Genomic DNA, 22,606 nt, shown 5'->3' with positions numbered 1-22,606 from the left:
GGATAAGGAAGTTAAGGGTATGCGTACTCGTAATAGTTAAACTGGGCTGTTAGGAGTGAAATCAGAAACATTTTGTTTTAATGAAGTAGAATACAAAGTTTGAATTTCTTTGCCTCCCGCGCGTGGAAAAAGAATGCAAGGTCATCTGTTTTCAAGACAGTTTGTTAGATGGAATTGAGGTTCATATGCTTCTGTTTTATGCAATCTTCCATACTGAGGGGATGAAGAATTTGTCATTAGACTTTTATTTACAGATTAGATTAACAACTTTTACAAAACTTGAAAAAAGCTATACAGAATTTTGCTGCAGCTATTTTTAACAAAATCTCAAAGATATATCCTGTTTATTTTGATTTGTGGTTGTGATTTTTTTTCTGTAGCTTTACTGTATCTGGTTTAGAAATGGTCTGAGAGCTAAATGAGGATTATTCCAGCTGTCCTCAAGAAGCTACACAATGAATCAAAATGGGGATAGAATAAAGTGAATTGAAGTGGGTATGCGTTGTGCATTCCAAAAGATGAGCCCCTCTTGCTCAGCTGTTACTATTAACATTGCTTATTTAAATAATGCTTCTGTTTTAACAGTCTTAACATCTTTTTACTGTTGAATAACATGAGAATAGCATAATGACCTTTAGTGATCATATTTTGTCAAACAAGGCCATTTGCCGTTCAAGTATTCTACTTTTTTGGTGTGTGCTGATTATTCCTCTTCCCCACATGTTAACCCTTTGAGCTTTTCTCTTCTCCCTCTTTCAGCTGTATTAAGACACAGATTTTGTAAATTTAACAATTTATCAGCTGCTTTTATTTATGTTTTAATAGCAGGTATGGAAACTATTAACTGAAGCATATTAAAATTTAACATCTGTTTTTTTAATAGTCTATTATACAAAAAGTCTTTGAGGGTTCAGGAGATCAATGGTAACGTGGCTAAACAAAATCGGCAGTGGGTCAAATTATTGAAGGAAAATAATCAAGATCTTAATGTTGCCCAGACAAACTAGGGATACCTTTCTATTCATCAAAAATGTATTTCTTTCCTTGTGAGTGGCTTTCTTTTGTCTTGTTTCCTGATGAGTAAGACACTCAATTTTTTAACTGATTTGGTGGCAGTTAATGCAAGTAGTTGCCTCTCCCTCAAATACTTTTGTCCATTTTCAATTTACAAAATCTGATTCAAAACTTAATGTGATGGTCTTAAAGGAAAACGTGGAACTTTCTCCTACTCCTCCGAGGCAATGGTGCTGAAATGGTTAGGACCGATTTATGTTCCCATTAGTGGGATTTATGGTCAGTTCTTGCCGAATTTTGTAGAAGCAAAGGCACTGGAATATTTAATGCGCAGGAGACCTTACATTTACATCTCAACATCATCATCTCAGTTGACAATAAATGCTGGCCTTGCCAATGACACTCTGGTCCCATGGACAAATTTTAAAAAATTGGTAACTCTTATTGCTGTCCTCAAAGGATTAATTTGGCATTTATTTGAGTATATTTGGAATTGTTACATTACAATCAGACTCTATAATATTGTCCTTGTGAAGCAAAAGGTGAATCTTTTCATAATAGAAAACTGTATGAAAAAGGCATCATATATAATGGCAGATGATTCTGAGACCTCACTGTTCAGGGAGGAGTGGGGGCTATGAAAGCTTGCAGTTTCAAATAATCCTGGATTATAACCTGGTGTCATGCGATTTTTGACTTCATTCAGGGATAGTCAACTTTTGCTTGCAAAGCTATGCTGAATCAAGATTTAGTTAAGGTTTGGAGTTACAAGTGTCTTTCAACTCCTTTGTCTTTCATCCTTTAGTCTATAGGTTTGGAGGTCAAGATATTTCGGATTCTGTAAATCTGAAAGAAGAGCAGAAATTACACCTTTTGGCCCATCGAGTCTGCACCACCATTCAATTGTGGCTGATATGCTTCTCAATCCCATTTTCCTGCCTTTTCCCCATAACCTTTGATCCTCTTAATCAAGAATCTATCTATCTCTGACTTAAATATACTCGATGACCTAGGAGGCTCCAGCCTTCTGTGGCAATTAATTCCAAATATCCACCACACTCTGGCTGAAGAAGTTTCTCCTCATCCCTGGTCTAAAGGATCTTCCCTTGATACTAAGAATGTACCCTTGGGTTCTAGCCCCTCCTGCGAATAGAAAAATCTTCCCAACCTCCACTCTACCTAGACCTTTCAGTATTCTGTAAGTTTCAATTCGATCCTGCACCCCCCCGCCCCTGTGACTGCAGAAATGAGTTTGAGACTTTTCATTATGAAACCACAGACTTAAAGAGAGGACTTGATTTTAAACTTAGATTTCAATGCTTATTGGGTATGTTCCATAACTTAAACGCGAAAACAATATTTTATTTTAAATCTTGCTGTATGGAAACTTAGTATTGAGAAAAAGGGAAATCAAATCTGCGGCCGGCTTGTTATGCAGCATGAGAAAACTGCTTTTGAAACAGAAAACTGAGAGGTATTGGAACCATCTGTCATAGTGTAGGTATTTCCAACTTAGTTAAAACTTATTCTCTTCTGACAAATGCATGCACTTTTATTAGTTTGCTGTTAATCCTAAAACTGCTGACACTTTGGGTGTAAGGATATGTCAAGAAGTTGAAAATATCTAAACATTTCTTTAGTGTATGCCAGTAAAGTTTAATTGTAAAACTTACGATTTATAGCATTCAAAAGATTGAAAAGGTCTGAGATTTCTGAGCTAGTTTTGCTAACCTGTGAATATAATAGATATTGGATGTAGGTTTTCAAAGTTTGGGAGATTTGTAGCTCGGGTGCTCATTGTTGTGGTTCTGTTCGCCGAGCTGGGAATTTGTGTTGCAGACATTTCGTCCCCTGTCTAGGTGACATCCTCAGTGCTTGGGAGCCTCCTGTGAAGCGCTTCTGTGATGTTTCCTCCGACATTTATAGTGATTTGTATCTGCCGCTTCCGGTTGTCAGTTCCAGCTGTCCGCTGCAGTGGTCGGTATATTAGGTCCAGGTCGATGTGCTTATTGATTGAATCTGTGGATGAATGTCATACCTCTAGGAATTCCCTGGCTGTTCTCTGTTTGGCTTATCCTATAATAGTAGTGTTGTCCCAGTCAAATTCATGTTGCTTGTCATCTGAGTGTGTGGCTATTAAGGATAGCTGGTCGTGTTGTTTCGTGGTTAGTTGGTGATCATGGATGCGGATCATTAACTGTCTTCCTGTTTGTCTTATGTAGTGTTTTGTGCAGTCCTTGCATGGGATTTTGTACACTACATTGGTTTTGCTCATGCTGGGTATCGGGTCCTTCGTCCTGGTGAGTTGTTGTCTGAGAGTGGCTGTTGGTTTGTGTGCTGTTATGAGTCCTAGTGATCGCAGTAGTCTGGCTGTCAGTTCGGAAATGCTCTTGATGTACGGTCCACTGGCTGGAACTTTTGTTTTCAGATGTTTCGTCGCCATACTAGGTAACATCAGTGAGCCTCTGAGTGAAGCACTGCTGGCATGGCCCACTTTCTGTTTGTGATTAGGTTTCCTTGGGTGGTTGATGTCATTTCCTGTTTTTCTCAGGGAGTGGTAAATGGGATCCAAGTCAATGCTTTTGTTGATAGAGTTCCAATTGGAATGCCATGCTTCTAGGAATTCTCGTGCGCATCTCTGTTTGGCTTGTCTCAGAAATGACTGCTAGATTACTTAGACCTCTTGGTATCATGGTAGCCCACAAACCCATCAACACGATAAAACAGCAATTAATGAACTTGAAAGACCCAATACAGACAAAAAGCAAAACTAATGTCATTTACAAAATACCTTGCAAGAACTGAAACAAACACTGCATTGGACAAATAGGTACAAAACTAACCACCAGGATACATGAACATCAACCAGCCACAAAAAGACATGACCCACTCTCACTAGTATCTTTGCAAACAGATGAAAAAGGACATCACTTCGACTGGGATATCACATCCATCCTAGGACAAGCCAAACAGAGACATGCACGAGAATTCGTAGAAGCTTGGCATTCCAACCAGAACACACTCAACAAACACATTGACTTGGATCTCATTTACCACTCCTGAGAAAAAGAACAAGAAATGACATCACCGGCCCAAGAAGACCTAAACACACAAATATAAAGTGGGCCATGCCACCAGTGCTTCATCTGGAAGCTCACTGAAAATGTTACCTGGTATGGTGATGAAATGTCTGAAAATGAACCTTCCAGCTCAGCGAACAAACCTACAGCCAGAGCCTCAACCTGAGCTACAAATCTTAAAACTCGACAATAGGTATTGTTATGGCATTCTTACTATGTCAGTATAGTTTGAAATTAAAACAGCCATTCAAGAACTGCTGTTAAGAATTGGATGTTCTGCTGTCATACCTAGTCCACATTTCCACAGCAATTTCCAACTGCATTCTGTACTTGGTTAGATCCACACTATCCATTGAAACATTCTGTGAATTCATAGTAATACAGCTGGGAAATTTGCACTCTGCAAATACCACTTGAATTCATGATATTTTTTAAGAAATCATTGAAACTAATCTTTTCCTATTTGAAATGAAGCAAGTAAGTGGTATGAGTGAGAGAATGTGCCGATCTCCTGTCCTGAAGCTTCCTCACTCCATCCCCATCCAAGCCACTCTAGTGATGAAAAGGGATTTACCTCCGGGTAAGAGTTATAGCTAGAGGAAAGGCAATTACAATGCGATTATGCAAGATTTAGGATGAATAGGATGGGGAAGGAAACTGCAGGGGATGAGCACAATTGAAATGTGGAGCTTATTCAAGGACCAGCTACTGCGGGTCCTTGATAAGTCTGTGCCTATCAGGCAGGGAGGAAGTTGTCCAGTGCGGGAGCCAGGGTTTACTATGGAAGTTGATTCTTTTGTCAAGAGGAAAAATGCAGCTTGTGTTAGAATGAGTTGTGATGGCTCAGTTAGGGGCGCTAGTTACAAGTTAGCCAGGAAGGAACTAAAGAGAGAGCTAAGAGGGGACTTGAGAAGTTTTAGGCGGATAGAATCAAGGAAAACCAAAAGGCTTTCTATAACTCTATCAGGAATAAAAAAAATGACTAGAGTAAGATTAGGGCTAATTAAGCACAGTAGCGGGGAGTCAGAGGAGATGGAGAAGCGCAAAATGAATATTTTTAGTCAGTATTCACACTAAAACAAGACAATGTGGTCGAGGAGAATACTGAGATATAGGCTACTAGATTAGATGGGATTGAGGTGCACAAGGAGCAGGTGTTAGCAATTCTGGAATAGATAAGTCCCTAGGGCGATGGGATTTATCCTAGGATTCTTTGGGAAAGCAGGGATGAGATTGCCGAGCCTTTGGTTTTGATCTTTCTATTGTCATTGTCTGCAGAATAGTGCCAGAAGACTGGAGGATAGCAAATGTCCCCTTGTTCAAGAAGGGGAGAAGAGACCACCCTGGAATTCATAGACCTGTGAACCTTACATCGGTTGTGGATAAAGTGTTGGAAAGGGTCATAAGAGAGGACTTATAATCATCTACAGAGGAATAAGTTGATTATGGATAGTCAACACAATTTTGTGAAGATTAGGTCATACCTCTCAAATCGTATTGAGTTCTTTGAGATGGTGACCAGACAGGTGGATGAGGCTAAAATAGTTGATGTGGTGTATATGGATTTTAATAAAGTGTTTGATAAGGTTCCCAATGGTAGGCTATTGCACAAAATACCAAGGCATGGGATTGAGGGTGATTTAGCAGTTTGGATCAGAAATTGGCTAGCTGAAAGGAGACAGAGGGTGGTGGTTGATGGGAAATGTTCATCCTGGAGTTCAGTTACTAGTGGTGTACCACAAGGATCTGTTTTGGGTTCACTGTTGGTTGTTATTTACATAAATTACCTGGATGAGGGCGTAGAAGGCTGAATTGGTAAATTTACGGATGACACAAAGGTCAGTAGAGTTATGGATAGTGACTAAATGTTGTAGGTTGCAGAGCGACATAGATAAGCTGCAGAACTTGGCTGCGAGGTGGCAAATGGAGTTTAATGTGGGAAAGTGTCAGGTGATTCACTTTGGAAGGAGTTGCAGGAATAAAGAGTACTGGACTCATGGTAAGATTCTTAGTAGCACAAATGAGCAGAGAGATCTGTGTCCAGGTACATAGATCCTTGCAAGTTGCCACCCGGGTTGATAGGGTTGTTAAGAAGGCATACGGTGTATTCATTTTTATTGGTAGAAGGATTGAGTTTCAAAACCACAAGATCATGCTGCCGCTGTACAAAACTCTGGTGCAGCCACATTTGGAGTATTACGTACAGTTCTGGTCACCGCCTTATAGGAAAGAAGCAGACGCTTTGGAAAAGGTTCAGAGGAGATTTACTTGGACGTTGCCTGGTATGAAGGCAAGGTCTTACAAGGAAAGGCTGAGAGACTTTAGGCTGTTTTTGTTAGCGAGAAGAAGGTTGAAAAGCAACTTAATTAAGGTATACAAGTTAATCAGAGGATTAGATAGCTTGGACAGTGAGAGCCTTTTTTCTTCAGACGGTGATGGCTAGCACAAGGGGACATAACTTTAAATTGAGGAGTGATAGATATAGGTCAGATGTCAGAGGTAGTTTCTTTACTCAGAGATAGAAGGGGTGTGCAATGAACTGCCTGCAATGGAGTAGACTCACCAACTTTAAGGACATTTAATTGATTATTGCATAGGCATAGAGATGAAAATGGAATAGTGTAGGTTAGATGGGCTTCAGATTGGCTCCACAGGTCGGCGCAACATCGAGGACTGTAATGTTCTATGTACTACCTAACAACTTGTGTTCTAAACAGTTCCACTGGGATGAATGCCCACTCATTACATTAGATTCCCCACAGTATGGAAAAAGGCCCTTCAGCCCAACAGGTCCACACCGACCCTCCGAAGAGTAAACCACCCAGACCCATTCCCCTATCCTATATTTACCCTGGACTAACGTACCTAACACCAAAGGCAATTTAGCACGGCCAATTCATCTGGCCTGCACATCTTTGGACTGTGTGGGAGGAACCGGGGTACCTGCAGGAAACCCACACAGCCTCACTGAGAATGTGCAAACTCAACATAGACAGTTACCTGAAGCTGGAATCGAACCCTGATCCCTCATGCTGAAGCAGCAGTGCTAACCACTGAGCCACCCAATTTAAGGAATTGTCTCATTGATGCAAACTAGGGTTGAATTTGGAATCTTGAGAGTAGTGTCTTGCAATTCACTATCGAGACAGTTAAGGCCAATAAATACATGGGCATATCACTGCCTGCAAGTTCCTCTCCAAGCCACTCGCCATCCTGACTTGGGGAAAAGAGAAATCACTGTTCCTTCCATGTCACTGGGTCAAAAACCTTACAACTCCCTCCCTTAACAGCATTGCAAGTATACCAACACCAAATGGACTACAGTGGTTCAAGAAGTTAACTCACGACCACTTTCTCAAAGGCATCTAGTGATGGGCAAAAAATGTTGGCCTACCCAGTGAATCTCTCCTCCCATGAATGAATAGAAAATAAATTCTTTTGATTTTGTAATCTTTTTATTGCAGAGATTTTGATTTTATATGGAAATCATTCTCTGCATATTATTATTTTTGTTTCTTTATAATAATTTCCATAAGATTTTATAAATCTTGCTGTTAAATGTGAATCTCATATCTATTTCAGTGAAACTTGTGTTTTCACCTTTTTCATTCTTTACAGTTCCTGGTTATAATTTCATGAAATAATGAAATTAACTTTGTAATTAATTATGGGATTCTCCAGTTGGGCATTTGAAAACATTATTCAAACAATATACTATCAAACATTAAACAATTTACTATAGAAAGTAGAATTTATTCCATTTGTTATTCCAAATGAAATTATGGAGTTCATTTAAATGTATAATGATCAAATAATTTTAATGTATATTCAGTCTTTGAACAGTACCTGATAAAAGGGCCAGGGCTGTAGAGTCACTCTGGTGAATAATTATTTTGTAACATTTTTTGCTTGTTCCTGCTACTTAAATTAGAAATGTTTATAAGTAAGTACACACTGGAGAGTTATTACAGTTTTTATGACTACTTTTTAATCTAGTTCCAGATTAATATACAATGAAAGGGAGGTTGAAGATGGAGCAGTAATAAGTGAGTTCAGACAAGCATGGGTGTGGCTTTTGAGGAAGTGATGACTGTATTGGGAATACAAAAGCTGTGCTTGAAGCTATACAGTTGACAGTAATTGGCTAAAATAGGAGCAAGAAAGGAAGTTGCAAGATTAGGCATTAATGTTTAGCCATTGAAAGATCAGAAGGCTCCTTACTCTAATATTCCTTTTACACCTAATCGCGTTCTGCAATTTTTATACACAAAATTAAGACACAAAACAGCATCAGAATATTTTTGCGTCTAATGGAGGTGCCATTCTAAATCGGTATCAGTAGTATGACAGAACCTTCTGGAAACAGGTAGGGGTTGGGGTATCTTTACCCAATGCAAATTCTGCTTGTAAAGAGCTGGCTCTGTTTATAGTGAAGGAGTAAAGACTGCCCTTATTGAATCTAACCATCCTATCATTCCTGAAAAGATTAAAAACATTTACTAGAGAAGGTGCAAAACTTGACCTACTCTTGGGAAATAAGGCAGGGCAGGTGACTGAGGTGTCAGTGGGGGAGCACTTTGGGGCCAGCGACCATAGTTTTATTTGTTTTAAAATAGTGATGGAAAAGGATAGACCAGATCTAAAAGTTGAAGTTCTAAATTGGAGAAAGGCCAATTTTGACGGTATTAGGCAAGAACTTTCAAAAGCTAATTGGAGGCAGATGTTCACAGGTAAAGGGACAGCTGGAAAATGGGAAGCCTTCAGAAATGAGATAACAAGAATCCAGAGAAAGTATATTCCTGTCAGGGTGAAAGGGAAGGCTGGAAGGTATAGGGAATGCTAGATGACTAAAGAAATTGAGTTAAAAATCACACAACACCAGGTTATAGTCCAACAGGTTTAATTGGAAGCACACTAGCTTTCGGAGCGATGCTCCCATCACCTGATGAAGGAACATTGCTCCGAAAGCTAGTGTGCTTCCAATTAAACCTGTTGGACTATAACCTGGTGTTGTGTGATTTTTAACTTTGTACACCCCAGTCCAACACCGGCATCTCCAAATCATAAAGAAATTGAGGGTTTGGTTAAGAAAGAGAAGGAAGCATATGTCAGGTACAGACAGGATAGATCGAGTGAATCCTAAGAAGAGTATAAAGAAAGTAGGAGTATACTTAAGAGCGAAATCAGGAGGGCAAAACGGGGACATGAGATAGCTTTGGCATATACAATTAGGGAGAATCAAAGGGGTTTTACAAATACATTAAGGACAAAAGGGTAACTAGGAAGAGAATAGGGCCTGTCAAAGATCAGCAAGGCGGCCTTTGTGTGGAGCCACAGAAAATGAGAGAGATACTAAATGAATACTTTGCATCAGTATTTACTGTGGAAAAGGATATGAAGATATAGACTGGAGGGAAATAGATGGCGACATCTTGCAAAATGTCCAGATTTCAGAGGAGGAAGTGCTGGATGTCTTGAAACTGTTTAAGGTGGATAAATCCCCAGGACCCGATCAGGTGTACCCGAGAACTCTGTGGGAAGCTAGAGAAGTGATTGCTGGTCCTCTTGCTGAGATATTTGTATCATCGATAGTCACAGGTGAGGTGCCGGAAGACTAGAGGTTGGCAAATGTGATGCCACTGTTTAAGAAGGGTGGTAAAGACAAGCCAGGAACTATAGACCAGTGAGTCTGACCTCGGTGGTGGGCAAGTTGTTAAAGGGAATCCTGAGGGACAGGATGTACATGTATTTGGAAAGGCAAGGACTGATTTGGGATAGTCAACATGGCTCTGTGCGTGGGAAATCATGTCTCACAAACTTGATTGTGTTTTTTGAAGAATGATAAGGGCAGAGCAGTAGATGTGATCTATATGGACTTCAGCAAGGTGTTCGACAAGGTTCCCCGTGGGAGATTGATCAGCAAGGCTAGATCTCATGGAATACAGGGAGAACCAGCCATGTGGATACAGAACAGGCTCAAAGGTAGAAGACAGAGGGTGGTGGTGGAGGGTTGTTTTTCAGACTGGAGGCCTGTGACCAGTGGAATGCCACAAGGATCGGTGCTGGGCCCTCTACTTTTTGTCATTTACATAAATGATTTTGATGCGAGCATAAGAGGTACAATTAGTAAGTTTGCAGATGACACCAAAAATTGGAGGTGTAGTGGACAGCGAAGAGGGTTACCTCAGATTACAGGATCTGGACCAGATGGGCCAATGGGCTGAGAAGTGGCAGATGGAGTTTAATTCAGATAAATGCGAGGTGCTGCATTTTGGGAAAGTAAATCTTACCAGGACTTATGCACTTAATGGTAAGGTCCTAGGGAGTGTTGCTGAACAAAGAGACCTTGGAGTGCAGGTTCATAGCTCCTTGAAAGTGGAGTCGCAGGTAGATAGGATAGTGAAGAAGGCATTTGGTATGCTTTCCTTTATTGGTCAGAGTAGTGAGTACAGGAGTTGGGAGATCATGTTGCGGCTGTACAGGACATTGTTTAGGCCACTGTTGGAATATTGCATGCAATTCTGGTCACCTTCCTATCAGAAAGATGTTGTGAAACTTGAAAGGGTTCAGAAAAGATCTACAAGGATGTTGCCAGGGTTGGAGGATCTGAGCTACAGGGAGAGGCTGAACAGGCTGGGGCTGTTTTGTCTGGAGCGTCAGAGGCTAAGGGGTGACCTTATAGAGGTTTACAAAATTTAGGGGCATGGATAGGATAAATAGACAATCTTTTCCCTGGGGTCGGGGAGTCCAGAACTAGAGGGCATAGGTTAAGGGTGAGAGGGGAAAGATATAAAGGAGACCTAAGGGGCGGTGCATATATGGAATGAGCTGCCAGAGGATGTGGTGGAGGCTGGTACAATTGCAACATTTAAGAGGCATTTGGATGGATATATAAATGGGAAGGGTTTTGAGTGATATGGGCCGGGCGCTGGCAAGTGGGACTACATTGGGTTGGGATATCTGGTCAGCATGGACAGGTTGGACCGTATGGTCTGTTTCCATGCTGTACATCACTATGACTCTATTTATGTTGCTCAAAATGCGCAGTTAAATTTGTTCTTCTTCTTTGTTCTTTCATGGGATGTGTATGTCACTGATAAGGCCTGCATTTGTTGTCCTTCTCCAATTGCCCTTGAATTATGTGGCTCCCTAGGCCATTTCAGAGCGTAGTTAAGAGTTGTTTCCCTGTAGGCCCAGTGTCACATTTTGGCCACCCCAGGTAGTTTCTTCCCAGAAGAACAATAGTGATGTTTATGACAACCTTTGATAGTTTCACCATTGCTTTTGACTAGCTTTTAATTCCAGATTTGTTTGAATTGATATTCCACACCAGCTATTGTGATGAGAACTGAACCCATGGCCCACAGAACATTAATCTGTTCTTCTGAATTACAAATTTCAGTGCAATTCGCATCACACCACCGTCTCCCAATTATTCCTCATCTACTTCATAATGAGCATGCAGAATTATGAAGATATACTTCAATCACTGAAGTTATTCTCAAAAATTGTTTTCATGTTTATCAATGGGAATTAGGCTAATCTCTCCAATTTATCTGCCTGTCATGTTCTTATAATGAGTACTCAGGAGTATTTGCTCTAATAATAAGACCTGTGGCATCAGCACATCATGTTGCATACTCACATTTCATTTCCAATTATAGGTATCCAAACTGGACAAACGTGGTAGTGGAACAGACAGTGACTATGACAATACCCAGACAAGTGAGCTGCCACTAGGGTGAGTAAATCCTGATTGGAGCCTTATAAATGGTTTTGAATTTAATAACACTCAGCACAGCAGCATTTCTGTGATCTGTACGTTTCACAACTATTTCCGAAATGCACTCTAAATTGATTTTCCTGTTCTTCCTGCACAATTCTGTCTCTGTAGGTTTGGGATCATGCCATGATGATCTTCAAGTGGATAAGACAAATGTATATTGCTCCTGTTTTCACAGTTGTTTCTGTATGCCTCTGTTGTGCTTTTAACCGTGTAGCTCTTAAAATAAACACCTATTTTCAATATTTTAATTCTGGAGAACCGCATCAAATAAGACATAGAAGGGGGAGCAGTTTTACATGCCTGTCTTCTGATATCATTGTGGAGGAAAGCAATAGGAAATCTAGTTGATGTTGTGTTATCAAAACCCTCCCAAGCTTATAAGTTTGAAATTTAATTTTTATATTTTTAAAATATACTGAAGCGACCTGTAGAATAACTTGGTGTCTTAGTATTTCTGTCTCTAATGTTCTTTTTATTGAAGATTGTGACTCATTCCATTATTGCCTGAGGAGTAAGCTCCCTTCCTTAACAGTGCATGGTGCAATGGTTTAAGGCAGCAGCTTGCTGCCACCTTCTTGAAGAGAAATAGAGATGAATGATAAAAGTTAGTCTTGCCAGTGACATCCATGTTCTATGAGCAAATAAATAATACCTCTTTGCCAGAGCTTGCTTTCATTTGTGATTATGCCAGGTAGGCTGCAGAAAGCCTATGTATCCACAAGAACACACATCAACCAAGAGTCACATGAAAATATTCTGGCACTAATGAATTTTTAAAATTTAGATTATTCTCTCCGTTGTTTCATCAAAGCCCAATGATACCAAGGATCATCATGTTCTCTCAGCTGTTAGCTGCTATAAGGACCACATGTTTGAACTAAATTTGACCTGTGAACATTCACGCAGAGCAGGAGTAGACTGTGCACTTTGTGCATTTATTTACTTAGAGTTGTCCTGACTTCTGTAATATCCACAGATTGTTCAAATGTTCAATCGGTATAAATGATCCAGGTACAGTCTTAGTTTAGGAATTTTATGAATTGTACTGTTGCTACTCAGACTGGGCTTCAGCATCATCTGAGGACTTTCAACAGTCCTTATGTTATTGGAATGCTTTGTTTATATTAATTGTACAGACATAATTACCAACTAAGTAATCATACACTGTTTTTGCACGCCTGAAGTGTCGAAAGTTACTTTACACAGTGACTATGCTACTTTTGTGTTAAATTACAAGATGAAAAGTAATTGATTATTTTCTGGAAATTCTAGCTTCTACCAGTTCGTGACTGATGAAGGCAAGTATAAATTTGAGGATGAATTTCTTCACAACTATTGCAGCCTTCTGAAATTTAAACTGAGGTATCAAGAAGTCTATGATCATTGACACTTGTTCAAGTATGTACTCACTCACCCTACAGCTTGCAACCACCATCTATTGAATGCTATAGCCGAGGCCTTTTAGGGTTCAGTCAACTCATTGCCATTTATGAATTGATCTGAACCCTCAATCTAGTTACAGCCTTTGTAACACACACTCAGGCATCTGATTTCTATATGCACGAAGTAGTGCGCTGAAAAGTCACTCTAGACACAATTCTGGTTGCTGTTCTGCTATACTGAGTTCATGTTCAGCCTCCATTTACCTTCTTAGAATCGCTGATGGGAAGATGGGAAGGGATGATGACTTCCACCTAGAATACGATGAACATGAGGGTGAATTAGATCCAAGCCTTCCCAGTACTGAGGGTGTAATCCTTAAAACAGAGCAGGTCACGAAAAACATCCAGGAGCTTCTTCGAGCTGCCCAGGAGTGTAAACATGAAAGGTTGGTCTGGAAATCCTTTAAAACTACTTTCAATGGTGCAAGATGCACACTGAGTAACCTTACAAATTATTGAAGACTATATTGACAAAAGCTGTTATTTGACTATACTAGCTACCAGACAAATGAAATAATCCTGCAGTTTTGAGTTGCATGATTTTACTTATATTTTAACAAAAATATTTTCAAACCATGTTTGAGAATCTTAAATCAATCCTCCCCTGCTAGATAACCAAACAGAAGAAAATTAACTTAGCAGTCTCCAGCTAATATCCTAACACTCCTAAATCAAGACTTCCCTTCTGGCTTTTTCAACACTTGTATCATTGACCATATTTTCAAATGTATAAGTATCTGTAGCTCTTTGATTCTCTTAAACCCTTCAAAAACTTTGTGCTGCTTTGATGGTACTGCACACTCTGTGTCTCTCTCCAACTGTCTTTGACACTGGTCCTAGCTGGTTGTGCTCATAACCAGTTTCTCATGGCAAGTTTCTCTTTCCCTCTAATGGTTTTGCAACTTTCAAAGTAACCTCCTGATGGATCACATGTACATTGTTGATCTCATCCTTATTTTAAATCCTTATGCAAGTTCATCAGGAATCAAGGAACCAGCTTCTTGTGTCCTCAAAATCACCGGCTCTACAACTCTGTCTCTGAATCAATGGAAGACATTCTTCAGTCATCTATCCAAGTCTGTTAGGTCAAACTTTCTTCCATTTTAGTATTGCCAAAACTGAGGCAGTTGGTTTTGACTTCCTGTCTCTGGCCTTTATTTCAGTAACCTCTTTGATTTACTTAAGATTGGATTAGGAAATCTGGAACTAAAATGCACTACTCCCTTTAAACCTCCTTGTCTCTAGGTCCACCCATTGACTGTTTTCTTCTGCATCTTTAATATTGCCAGCCTCTACCCATAGTCTTGTTCCTTCATTGTCCTGATGTCTGATTTTTTTTTAAATCCTCTGGTTGGCCTTCCTACCTTAGTCTTCAATAGGCTTCAACTCTGTCAAAGCGTCGCCTGAAAAGATTTCACTTCACCTACCGATTATCATCAAAGTCTAAGCCTAGCCCTTAGTTCAATTGGTTATCATCCCTGGAAAGCCTAAACTTGTTCAATTCTACCTTTTAGTTACTTTCTTCCTTGCTTTCCTGCCACACATTTTCTTAGTGACACCTGCTCTCTTCCTTTGGTCATTAGTTAATGCTTGTTTAAGCAGTATGCTTCAGGCTGCAGGTACTACCTGTCCTGTGCCCTCTGCCTCACTGCTTCTTTGTCTAGTTTAAAAAACCATTACTAAATCCTTCAATTCAGTTTAATTTTAGTTCTTCTCTTAATTATTTCCCTTTTTTCTTCTTTTGACCAGTGTATTATTTAATCCTCTGACGCTAATGAGATTTCTGTACCTATGCATTTGTAGAAATAGAATTATAATATAATTAATATACTAGTTATAAAATTATTTTGACATGTTGCTGTCTAACTGTTTTGGTTATAGAATGATTCTTAATCTATCTATTTTATTGCCAGTTTTGTTCCATGTTCTGAAAAGATTCACTCCGCAGTCACTGAAATGGCTTCTCTCTTTCCAAAGGTAACTTTCAATTAGAATTCACCTGGTTGAGAAACTGTTGAATAACCTTAGTTATGAAATTCTGGTCTTCTGTTGTTAAGTTAGTCAGAATGGATCACTTTTGTGAAGCGATAAAGCAGCTGAAGGGAAAGTTGCCTGGAAACCCAAAAACATGGATTTTCCTAACACTGTTCTAGAATTAACTGCAAGGCACCTTATTTCCATTACCAGATCAGCTTTCCATTTGGTAGAAGGAGCAGTTGCAGTGTACGCAAGGTGCACAGGAGACTGTAGCAGGGATGAGGTCTTCAATGACAGAGTGGCTGTTCAGAAGACTCAATACAGTGGCCAGGGAGCAGGCACATATTTCTGACCAGAAGAGTGCTGAACACCATTTTGGGTATGAATAAACATCAAGCATTCTTTAATCCCACCTGCAGCAGACATTGGTCTCTTAATGTATGCAGGAGAAGGGCTTGGTACCTGTTTGAAGTCTCCTCTTCAAGATTGGTTTGTCCCGGTAGGGCCAGCACCATCAATGGCTGCACTGGAGAACTCAAGGTGGACAGGTTGCTGCTACTAAAGATAACTAAATGGGGAGCTTGGGTGGGCATGAGTGCTCGATCTATTTTGTTTATTATGAATAAAACATGTAAATGTGGCTAAATAATGTTAAATGCAAAATATCTCGTGTCTGATCAGTCTGTAATTTTATAATTTAAGTAATTAACTGAAATAAAACCACTGAGATACATTCAGCAGTTAAATTCAGCTTAGTTAAATGTAAGAAACAGGTAATTTGTTCTGACACAATTAGGGGTGTTTCAGATTGTAAACTTAAAACCGTGAAGCTACTGTTGATACTACACTGCAGAGTTTTCTAACGTGTGTGTTTTTTTTTCCTTAAATGAACAGAAGCCTGCCCTGGACACAGTCCGATGCTCTTTGAGATTGCTAAATGCGAGTGCCTTCCGATTGCAATGTGAGTGCAGGAAAACCATTCCGCCAGAGCCTGGTGCACCGGTTGACATCCAGTTGCTCACGCAGCAAGTCATCCAGTGTGCCTATGATATTGCTAAGGCAGCCAAGCAACTGGTTACCATAACAACCCGTGAGAAAAAACAATGATAAAACACTTCATTCACATTCCGTTTTTGGAGTACATTTGGGAGATTAAAACATGCAACTTTCTTCGAAAGCAAACTGAAATCCCTGTAAATATTCCGATTCAAGTAACATGGATCTTTTTTCTGCAATAGATTATTTCGGCTTTCAGGATAGATGAAAGTTTAAACTTCCAATTTTGTGGTAGAACTCGCCAATAATAGTTAATCAGAATTGTTACCACTGTATATTGGCGCGGCCATAACAAAAAGTCGCATTGTGGTGATAGCCGATATTCTTCGATTTCTGATGTTTCAGCAAGATGTGAATATTTACTTGATCATCGGGTTATGTTACACTGGAATTTTTGACTCTTCTACAAATAAGTTGTTTTGCAAAAGTACCAAGTCTTACATTAATGGTGAACACTATGATGTGAAATTTCAGTGCCACAAAGGCTTCATGCGTTCAGTAATTGTTATATGAAAAAGAACTGCAAGTAAAGCCACTTGAAAATTGCTGATAGTTCTTGTATGTGACCACCTGAGTTTAATACGGATCGTCAGTGGGTTATTCACTGATTCATTTTGCCATCACCAGAGGCTGAAGAACAATAGATGTTCTGAAAACCATTAGAAAAAATACAAGTAGTGGGGTGCCTTTTTTGTATAGAATACTGTGAACCTGTGACTGTAACTGGCAACCATCAGTACCATTGCATCTTTGTGCATTGTGTGCCTTATAACAGTTGAATCTTGTTAAACAGTTGTATCCCATTATAATGTAATCTTCACGCTTTGCTTTAGTAGTGCCCATTTTTCACATTGACCAGTCCGAGGACAATGACTTTGTGTAGTGTGAAATTTTTATTGATAGTTTACTAAAGTACAGTAATTACTGTACAATAATTGAGAATGCTATTTGACTGTAGCTAATGGTTGTGTTGGGCATTCTCCATTGTTTAAAAATTTAAACATGGTCCTCTAATATCCAGCGTATGTCAAAACTTTCTTGGGCTGTATTAAAGTGACTGATGGGTGCAGCAACAGTCCTTCAGCACATGGCTTCATGTTACCTTTGGGCACAGAATGTTGGGGGCATTTTCAGTTTCCAGCATTCTTTATTGTTTCAGCCTTCTGAAGATCATCATCCCTAAAGTGAGTAGAGAAGTTGGGCCATTACACTGTACAAGACTTGAGCCTGATTCTTTTGACACTTGTTCCAATTATTGGAGTAAGATGATCCATTGTTTCATTTTATTTATGGAAATTAAATGGCCATCTATTTGTTTCCTGGGAAAAAATATTTCACGAGGAATAAACAGCACCTCCAGCATTTGTCTTGCACTAGCTTGGCATTTGATACTGTACAGTGAAAGGGGAACTGGATAGTAACTGCAAAAGTTTTAATTGCTGAATAATTTGGGAAATACAGGCTTGTGAATTGTTGTTAATTAATAATTTCAGCACCCTTATGTTAACTTTATTGCCATTTACTTTGTAAGCTGTGGGGCTTGGTGTAGTGGGAAAATTACCAATAAGAAAATTCTAAAAGCAAAGTAGTTAAAGTTACAATGTTTATTTTGTGAACTGAACAAAAATCATATTTTGAAGACAAAATGTCAATGAAAATTGATCTCTTCCAGTATAGGGAGGTGGAAGTCAGATTGTGATGCTACATTGCAATTTATTTCAAATGCTGGAAAATTGATTGAAAAGGAATGGTACTTGGGGAAGGACTCTGTAGATTGAAAGAAATTTGGACAAATGAGATTCTCCTGTAGTATGAGGTATGCACAACTTGCACAGCTTTTGAAAAAATGTTTCAAGCCTTAACTGATGTTCTGGGCATACGGTATTGGGGTGCTGTTTGTATATAAAATATAAGCAAATGTGCATAGTTTAATAATGTTCAACTAAAAGACTGTTTATCATTCTAATCTTGCAAGTCAATGATGTAACTGGAGTAATCAAAACCACTACGTTCATGGCACTGGGCCGATTCAGTCATTGAATTCAGCTTATCCCAAGTGTAAGAGACAAAGTCCTTTGTTAAAGGAACATGGGCGCATTGTAAATCTTTTTACTTGTTCTTTATTTGATAAAATGCTCATCAAAGTACTGACAGATGTGCTGACATTTTAAAATGTGTTGATTTTCTTTCATAGATTCATTGAAACACTATGATATGCTACAAAAATGTTGATTCAGTGGAAAAAATATCAAATTTTGAAATAGGTTTTGCAAGACAAATTACAGACAGGGACTGTATACAGTACAGTCAGCGGGAATTAAATTTTTTTTTCTCTGTACCTTTTCAAATGTCTAGTTAACTTGACGTAATGCAATAGTATTTAGACAATGACCCAAGGCATTTATAAAGGACTGTTTAGAATGACCAGGAATGGTATTAAATTACATAATAAACGGCAAGGTTCAATTTAGTGTGACAGCTTTTTGTTTGTTTGTCTGAAAGACACTGCCAGAAATTTTGCAAATAGCAAAGGAAAAGATCAAATGCTATAGCCTCGCAAATACTTTTCATTGCCCTTTTGAAATTCTCTTAATTTGTAATGCTGCTATGGACAGCTGACATTTTGTACAGCATTATCTTCAAACCAATTAGTTTCTTTGTAATTCTGTAAGGATGAAATCGTGTTTACAACAAAAGTCAGGAAATGCTGAATTTTGACATGAAAGTTTCATATAAACTTTTGGTTTTATTCCAGAATGTTAGGGTTTAAAATTCATTAACCTATTCTGTTAATTTGTTTTTGTAAAAAGGGTAAAATATTACTATCAAGTTGTAAAATAGGCAGTTAACACTAGTGGAAGAAACAAATTTCACATCTAATTTGTAAGCACCACACACCCTCTGGTGCATCTGTTGCTGAATAAGTCCACCTTCTCCAGTCAGATCTCGGCATCATAAATTTTCATTTTCACAGTCTCCAGATTGGATTAAATAACATAGATTCACTTGTTTGTTGAACTGGGACGCTATGCAACTAGTAAGTTGCCAGTATTGCAAACACCACCACAGACTACACAGGCAAACTTTAATCATCCAGTCTAAGATTGTAGTGAAGTACAGATGAGTCAGACTTTGACTGAAGCTGCAAGTATCAAAACAACCTCTCTTCAAAAAAAAAACAAATCTTCTCTAAACTAACAAAATCAAAACCTATTTAAAATAGGTTAAATATAGTTTCTTGTCATTGATGTCATTCACTAATTTCCTTTGACCTGTCTAGTATTGATGCACTATGCTTGCAGGGATATGTGAAATTGGTCTGTTGTTCAGATGAATAACTCTGCAACCTTTTAGATAAGATTAGAATCATATGCAGCAAAACTCTTTATCTCACTGAGGAAAGTAGTGATTTAATATACTCACTGACATCACTTTACAAGGATTTACAGTAGCTACGAATCTAGGCAAACTGCAAGAGCATACAAATTTCACTAAGCAAAGATATATTTTGTAAAGGAAGCAAGCTCACAACATAATGTGATTTGTAGGTTCAGATAGTAACTAATAACTCATGCATATTGTACAAAATTTCCATTTCACACTAACTGAGCTGCTTCACTGTATTTCTGCCTTGGAATTCCCATCCCTAATCCCACAGCTAACACTTTTTATTGGGGTAGGGTGGGGAAGTGGGGTTGCAGGGCATGTGACGTGAGGGTACTGCCTGGAAGGGTTGGACAAAGATTGAACAGTAGATTCAATATTGTATCTGAATTCTGGGAATGAAGAATGTATTAATTAAGTTATACGCACTCAAGTACAACTTGTGGTTAAGACAATCTGTAATCCTGGAAAAAGTAACACATTTTCTCAATGCTGTAATAGCTGGATTGCCATAAAAGGTATTCAAATGAGACCAGTGATTACTTCAGAACACATCTAAAGGGAATGTGTGCTGTATTAATATTGATCATTCATCTATGTTTTACATGTAAGCCTGTTTTATAATCAGTATTTCATCTTGACAATGGTATGAGAAAAGTATATACCAATGGATTGAGTTTCCATATAATCTCTTGCAAGTTACTTTCACGTAACATACAGGAACATCATGGAGGTGGTTAATTCCTATTTGTAATATTGCAGCACATGTTTCTGAGGCACTGGGACTCTACCAATAACAATTTTAAAGTATAATTTTACATTTACCAAAACAAGGTTGTGTATATTTTGAAAGAAATCAATACCTTAGTGAGTTCAGTTACAGTCTAATCCTCTGGGTTCAGATGTTTATACACTGTATTCCGCACAGTTTTAGAATGCCTTCTCAAGTGACCCCTTTGGGGTCCAGCTTTGTAACCATTCTCATTTTATATATTCTATGACTAATCCCCAGTGTGTGGTACAAAATGTTTTTTTTTCTTAAATCCAAATGTCTGATATCTCAAACAATTGGTATTAAGCATGCACTTTTGGACAGTTGAGTGCTAAAAGTTATATTTAACAAGGACAGTCACTGACCTGCTTATTGTTTATGTTGTGCAATGAATGCTAATTGTAACTAATTCCATTTAGAAATGCACTCTTATTGTAGCTGGTAGTAGGAATGTGGTGGTGGGCTTCCTTGTAAACTCATCTATTGTACATTTGTATTGAAATAAATATATTCTGTTGTGCACAATGCTTGTGTATTGATTTCTTGATAAATTAAACAATGTTCAAACAAAAGTGCATTTAAAATATGGAGCATTACTAAATATATGTTAATTATATATGCATCTTAGATTAATCTAAGTATTTATATTGAGAAATAATTAAGTTTGAGTAAAGAATCTAAAACTTTAAGTCAGTGTTTTATTGGAATGAAGAAATCTCTCTTTAAAAACTCCTGGATTGTGAAGAGATATTTGAGAATTTGATTGTACGCTTGCACTTAATTCTAATAGTTTAAATGGACACTTAGATACATAAATGTCTACTAAAGTGGAGTTATTTAAATATCATGGCTAGTTGGTTTTCTAATTTTTGTATTAGATGTGGAGTTGAAATCTGAATGTTAACTAATATATATGAATTTGATCCTGTAATTGTTACATGAAAATATAGTAACACATGCTAATTAGCCAGATTTCACTATACCAGAGTATCTGACTGCAACTGCTGTGTTGTTGATTTGGCCTTCTACGCTTCATTTCAAGACACTTTTTATTGCCCACCAAGTTACTGGCAATGCAAGCTGAAAAACAAAGGAAATTTTCTTTCAAAAAATAGTTTGATGTTTTAAAATTTCCAGCATCAATTAATACCTGAAGGAGTAAGACTTCACACATCTAATGGCTTTCACTGGCAAAGTCAATTGCGCCATTAAATGGTCACTTAACACTTGAAATAATGTGGCATAGCTTTCTGTGGTGAGCTTACATTCTGCCAGCTATGCAAATGGAGCAATTTTACAAAACTTGTTGCTTTTCAGTGGTTACATAGATAACAAAAATGCAATTTTTGAGAAGCTTGCAGTGGAGTGGCACAACTTGCACATCAATATTTAGATATTTGCAATTTCTTGTGCATTTGCTCTTCACCTCAAGAAGCTATACTATTTAAACAAATAATGATGAGGATTATTGATCTAAGTGTTAGTTTGTCAGCATTATCTGGCTAAGTCAACTAGTCAAACTTTATACAATCTCATAGAAGAGAGGAAAGCCTTGCATAATATTGTTTTCATGGCTTGCCAAGTTTCTGCATAGTCAATTCGGTACTTTTAAAAATAAATAGGCAAACACAGCCACCAGTGTGTGTCCCGGATTTCACAAGCAACAATAAGAGAATAAACAGAACCTGCCTGTGATGTTTGAGAGAGAAATGTTAGCCAAGACATGCGAAGAATTTTACTGTCATCTCATATGTCTGTCTCTACAGTTTGATAGGTCCTTTGGTTTAACATCTCATTTGAAAAAGTGGCCCCAAAAGTGTAACATCCTCTTGGGATTATAATTGTCCGTCTAGGGTTTGGCACTTCAGAACTGAAGTTAAACTTGAACCTGCAAGCATCTGACTCAGGTAAAATAGCTACCACTGAACGAAAGCTACCACTGAAAGTATAATGGTAGAAGCCTGTGTGTGTGTTTTTTTTTAAATACAGAACTATATTTTGAAAATTTTGTGCATTTTATTATTTGCATAACTTGGTCTTTTGCAGTTTCTTCTGCTATTTGCTCTTGGCATGTGATAAACGCTGAAAAGGCCAA

At 38.4% G+C, this 22,606-nt stretch overlaps 1 protein-coding gene across 7 annotated transcripts in view; it reads left to right on the top strand.

Moving 5' to 3' along the window:
- git1 (G protein-coupled receptor kinase interacting ArfGAP 1) overlaps positions 1-21,036 on the top strand; it is a 217,838-nt gene extending 196,802 nt beyond the window's left edge. For 3 of the 7 annotated variants that reach the window (XM_060848344.1, XM_060848346.1, XM_060848343.1), the window contains 5 exons: positions 11,759-11,835; positions 13,153-13,242; positions 13,535-13,708; positions 15,236-15,299; positions 16,194-21,036. In XM_060848344.1, the coding sequence (XP_060704327.1) occupies positions 11,759-11,835; positions 13,153-13,242; positions 13,535-13,708; positions 15,236-15,299; positions 16,194-16,406 (618 nt within the window). In that variant the 3' untranslated portion in view covers positions 16,407-21,036. Of the gene's footprint in view, positions 1-11,758; positions 11,836-13,152; positions 13,243-13,534; positions 13,709-15,235; positions 15,300-16,193 lie in introns of those variants that run through there. The other 4 variants (XM_060848349.1, XM_060848347.1, XM_060848345.1 and 1 more) reach the window with 2 other exon arrangements.
- The last annotated feature ends 1,570 nt before the right edge of the window (positions 21,037-22,606 follow it).

Source organism: Hemiscyllium ocellatum, chromosome 31, assembly GCF_020745735.1.
Source record: "Hemiscyllium ocellatum isolate sHemOce1 chromosome 31, sHemOce1.pat.X.cur, whole genome shotgun sequence".
NCBI classification, from domain to species: domain Eukaryota; kingdom Metazoa; phylum Chordata; class Chondrichthyes; order Orectolobiformes; family Hemiscylliidae; genus Hemiscyllium; species Hemiscyllium ocellatum.
Note: the sequence above shows the minus strand (reverse complement) of the source record. Positions and strands in the feature narration are given on the sequence as shown.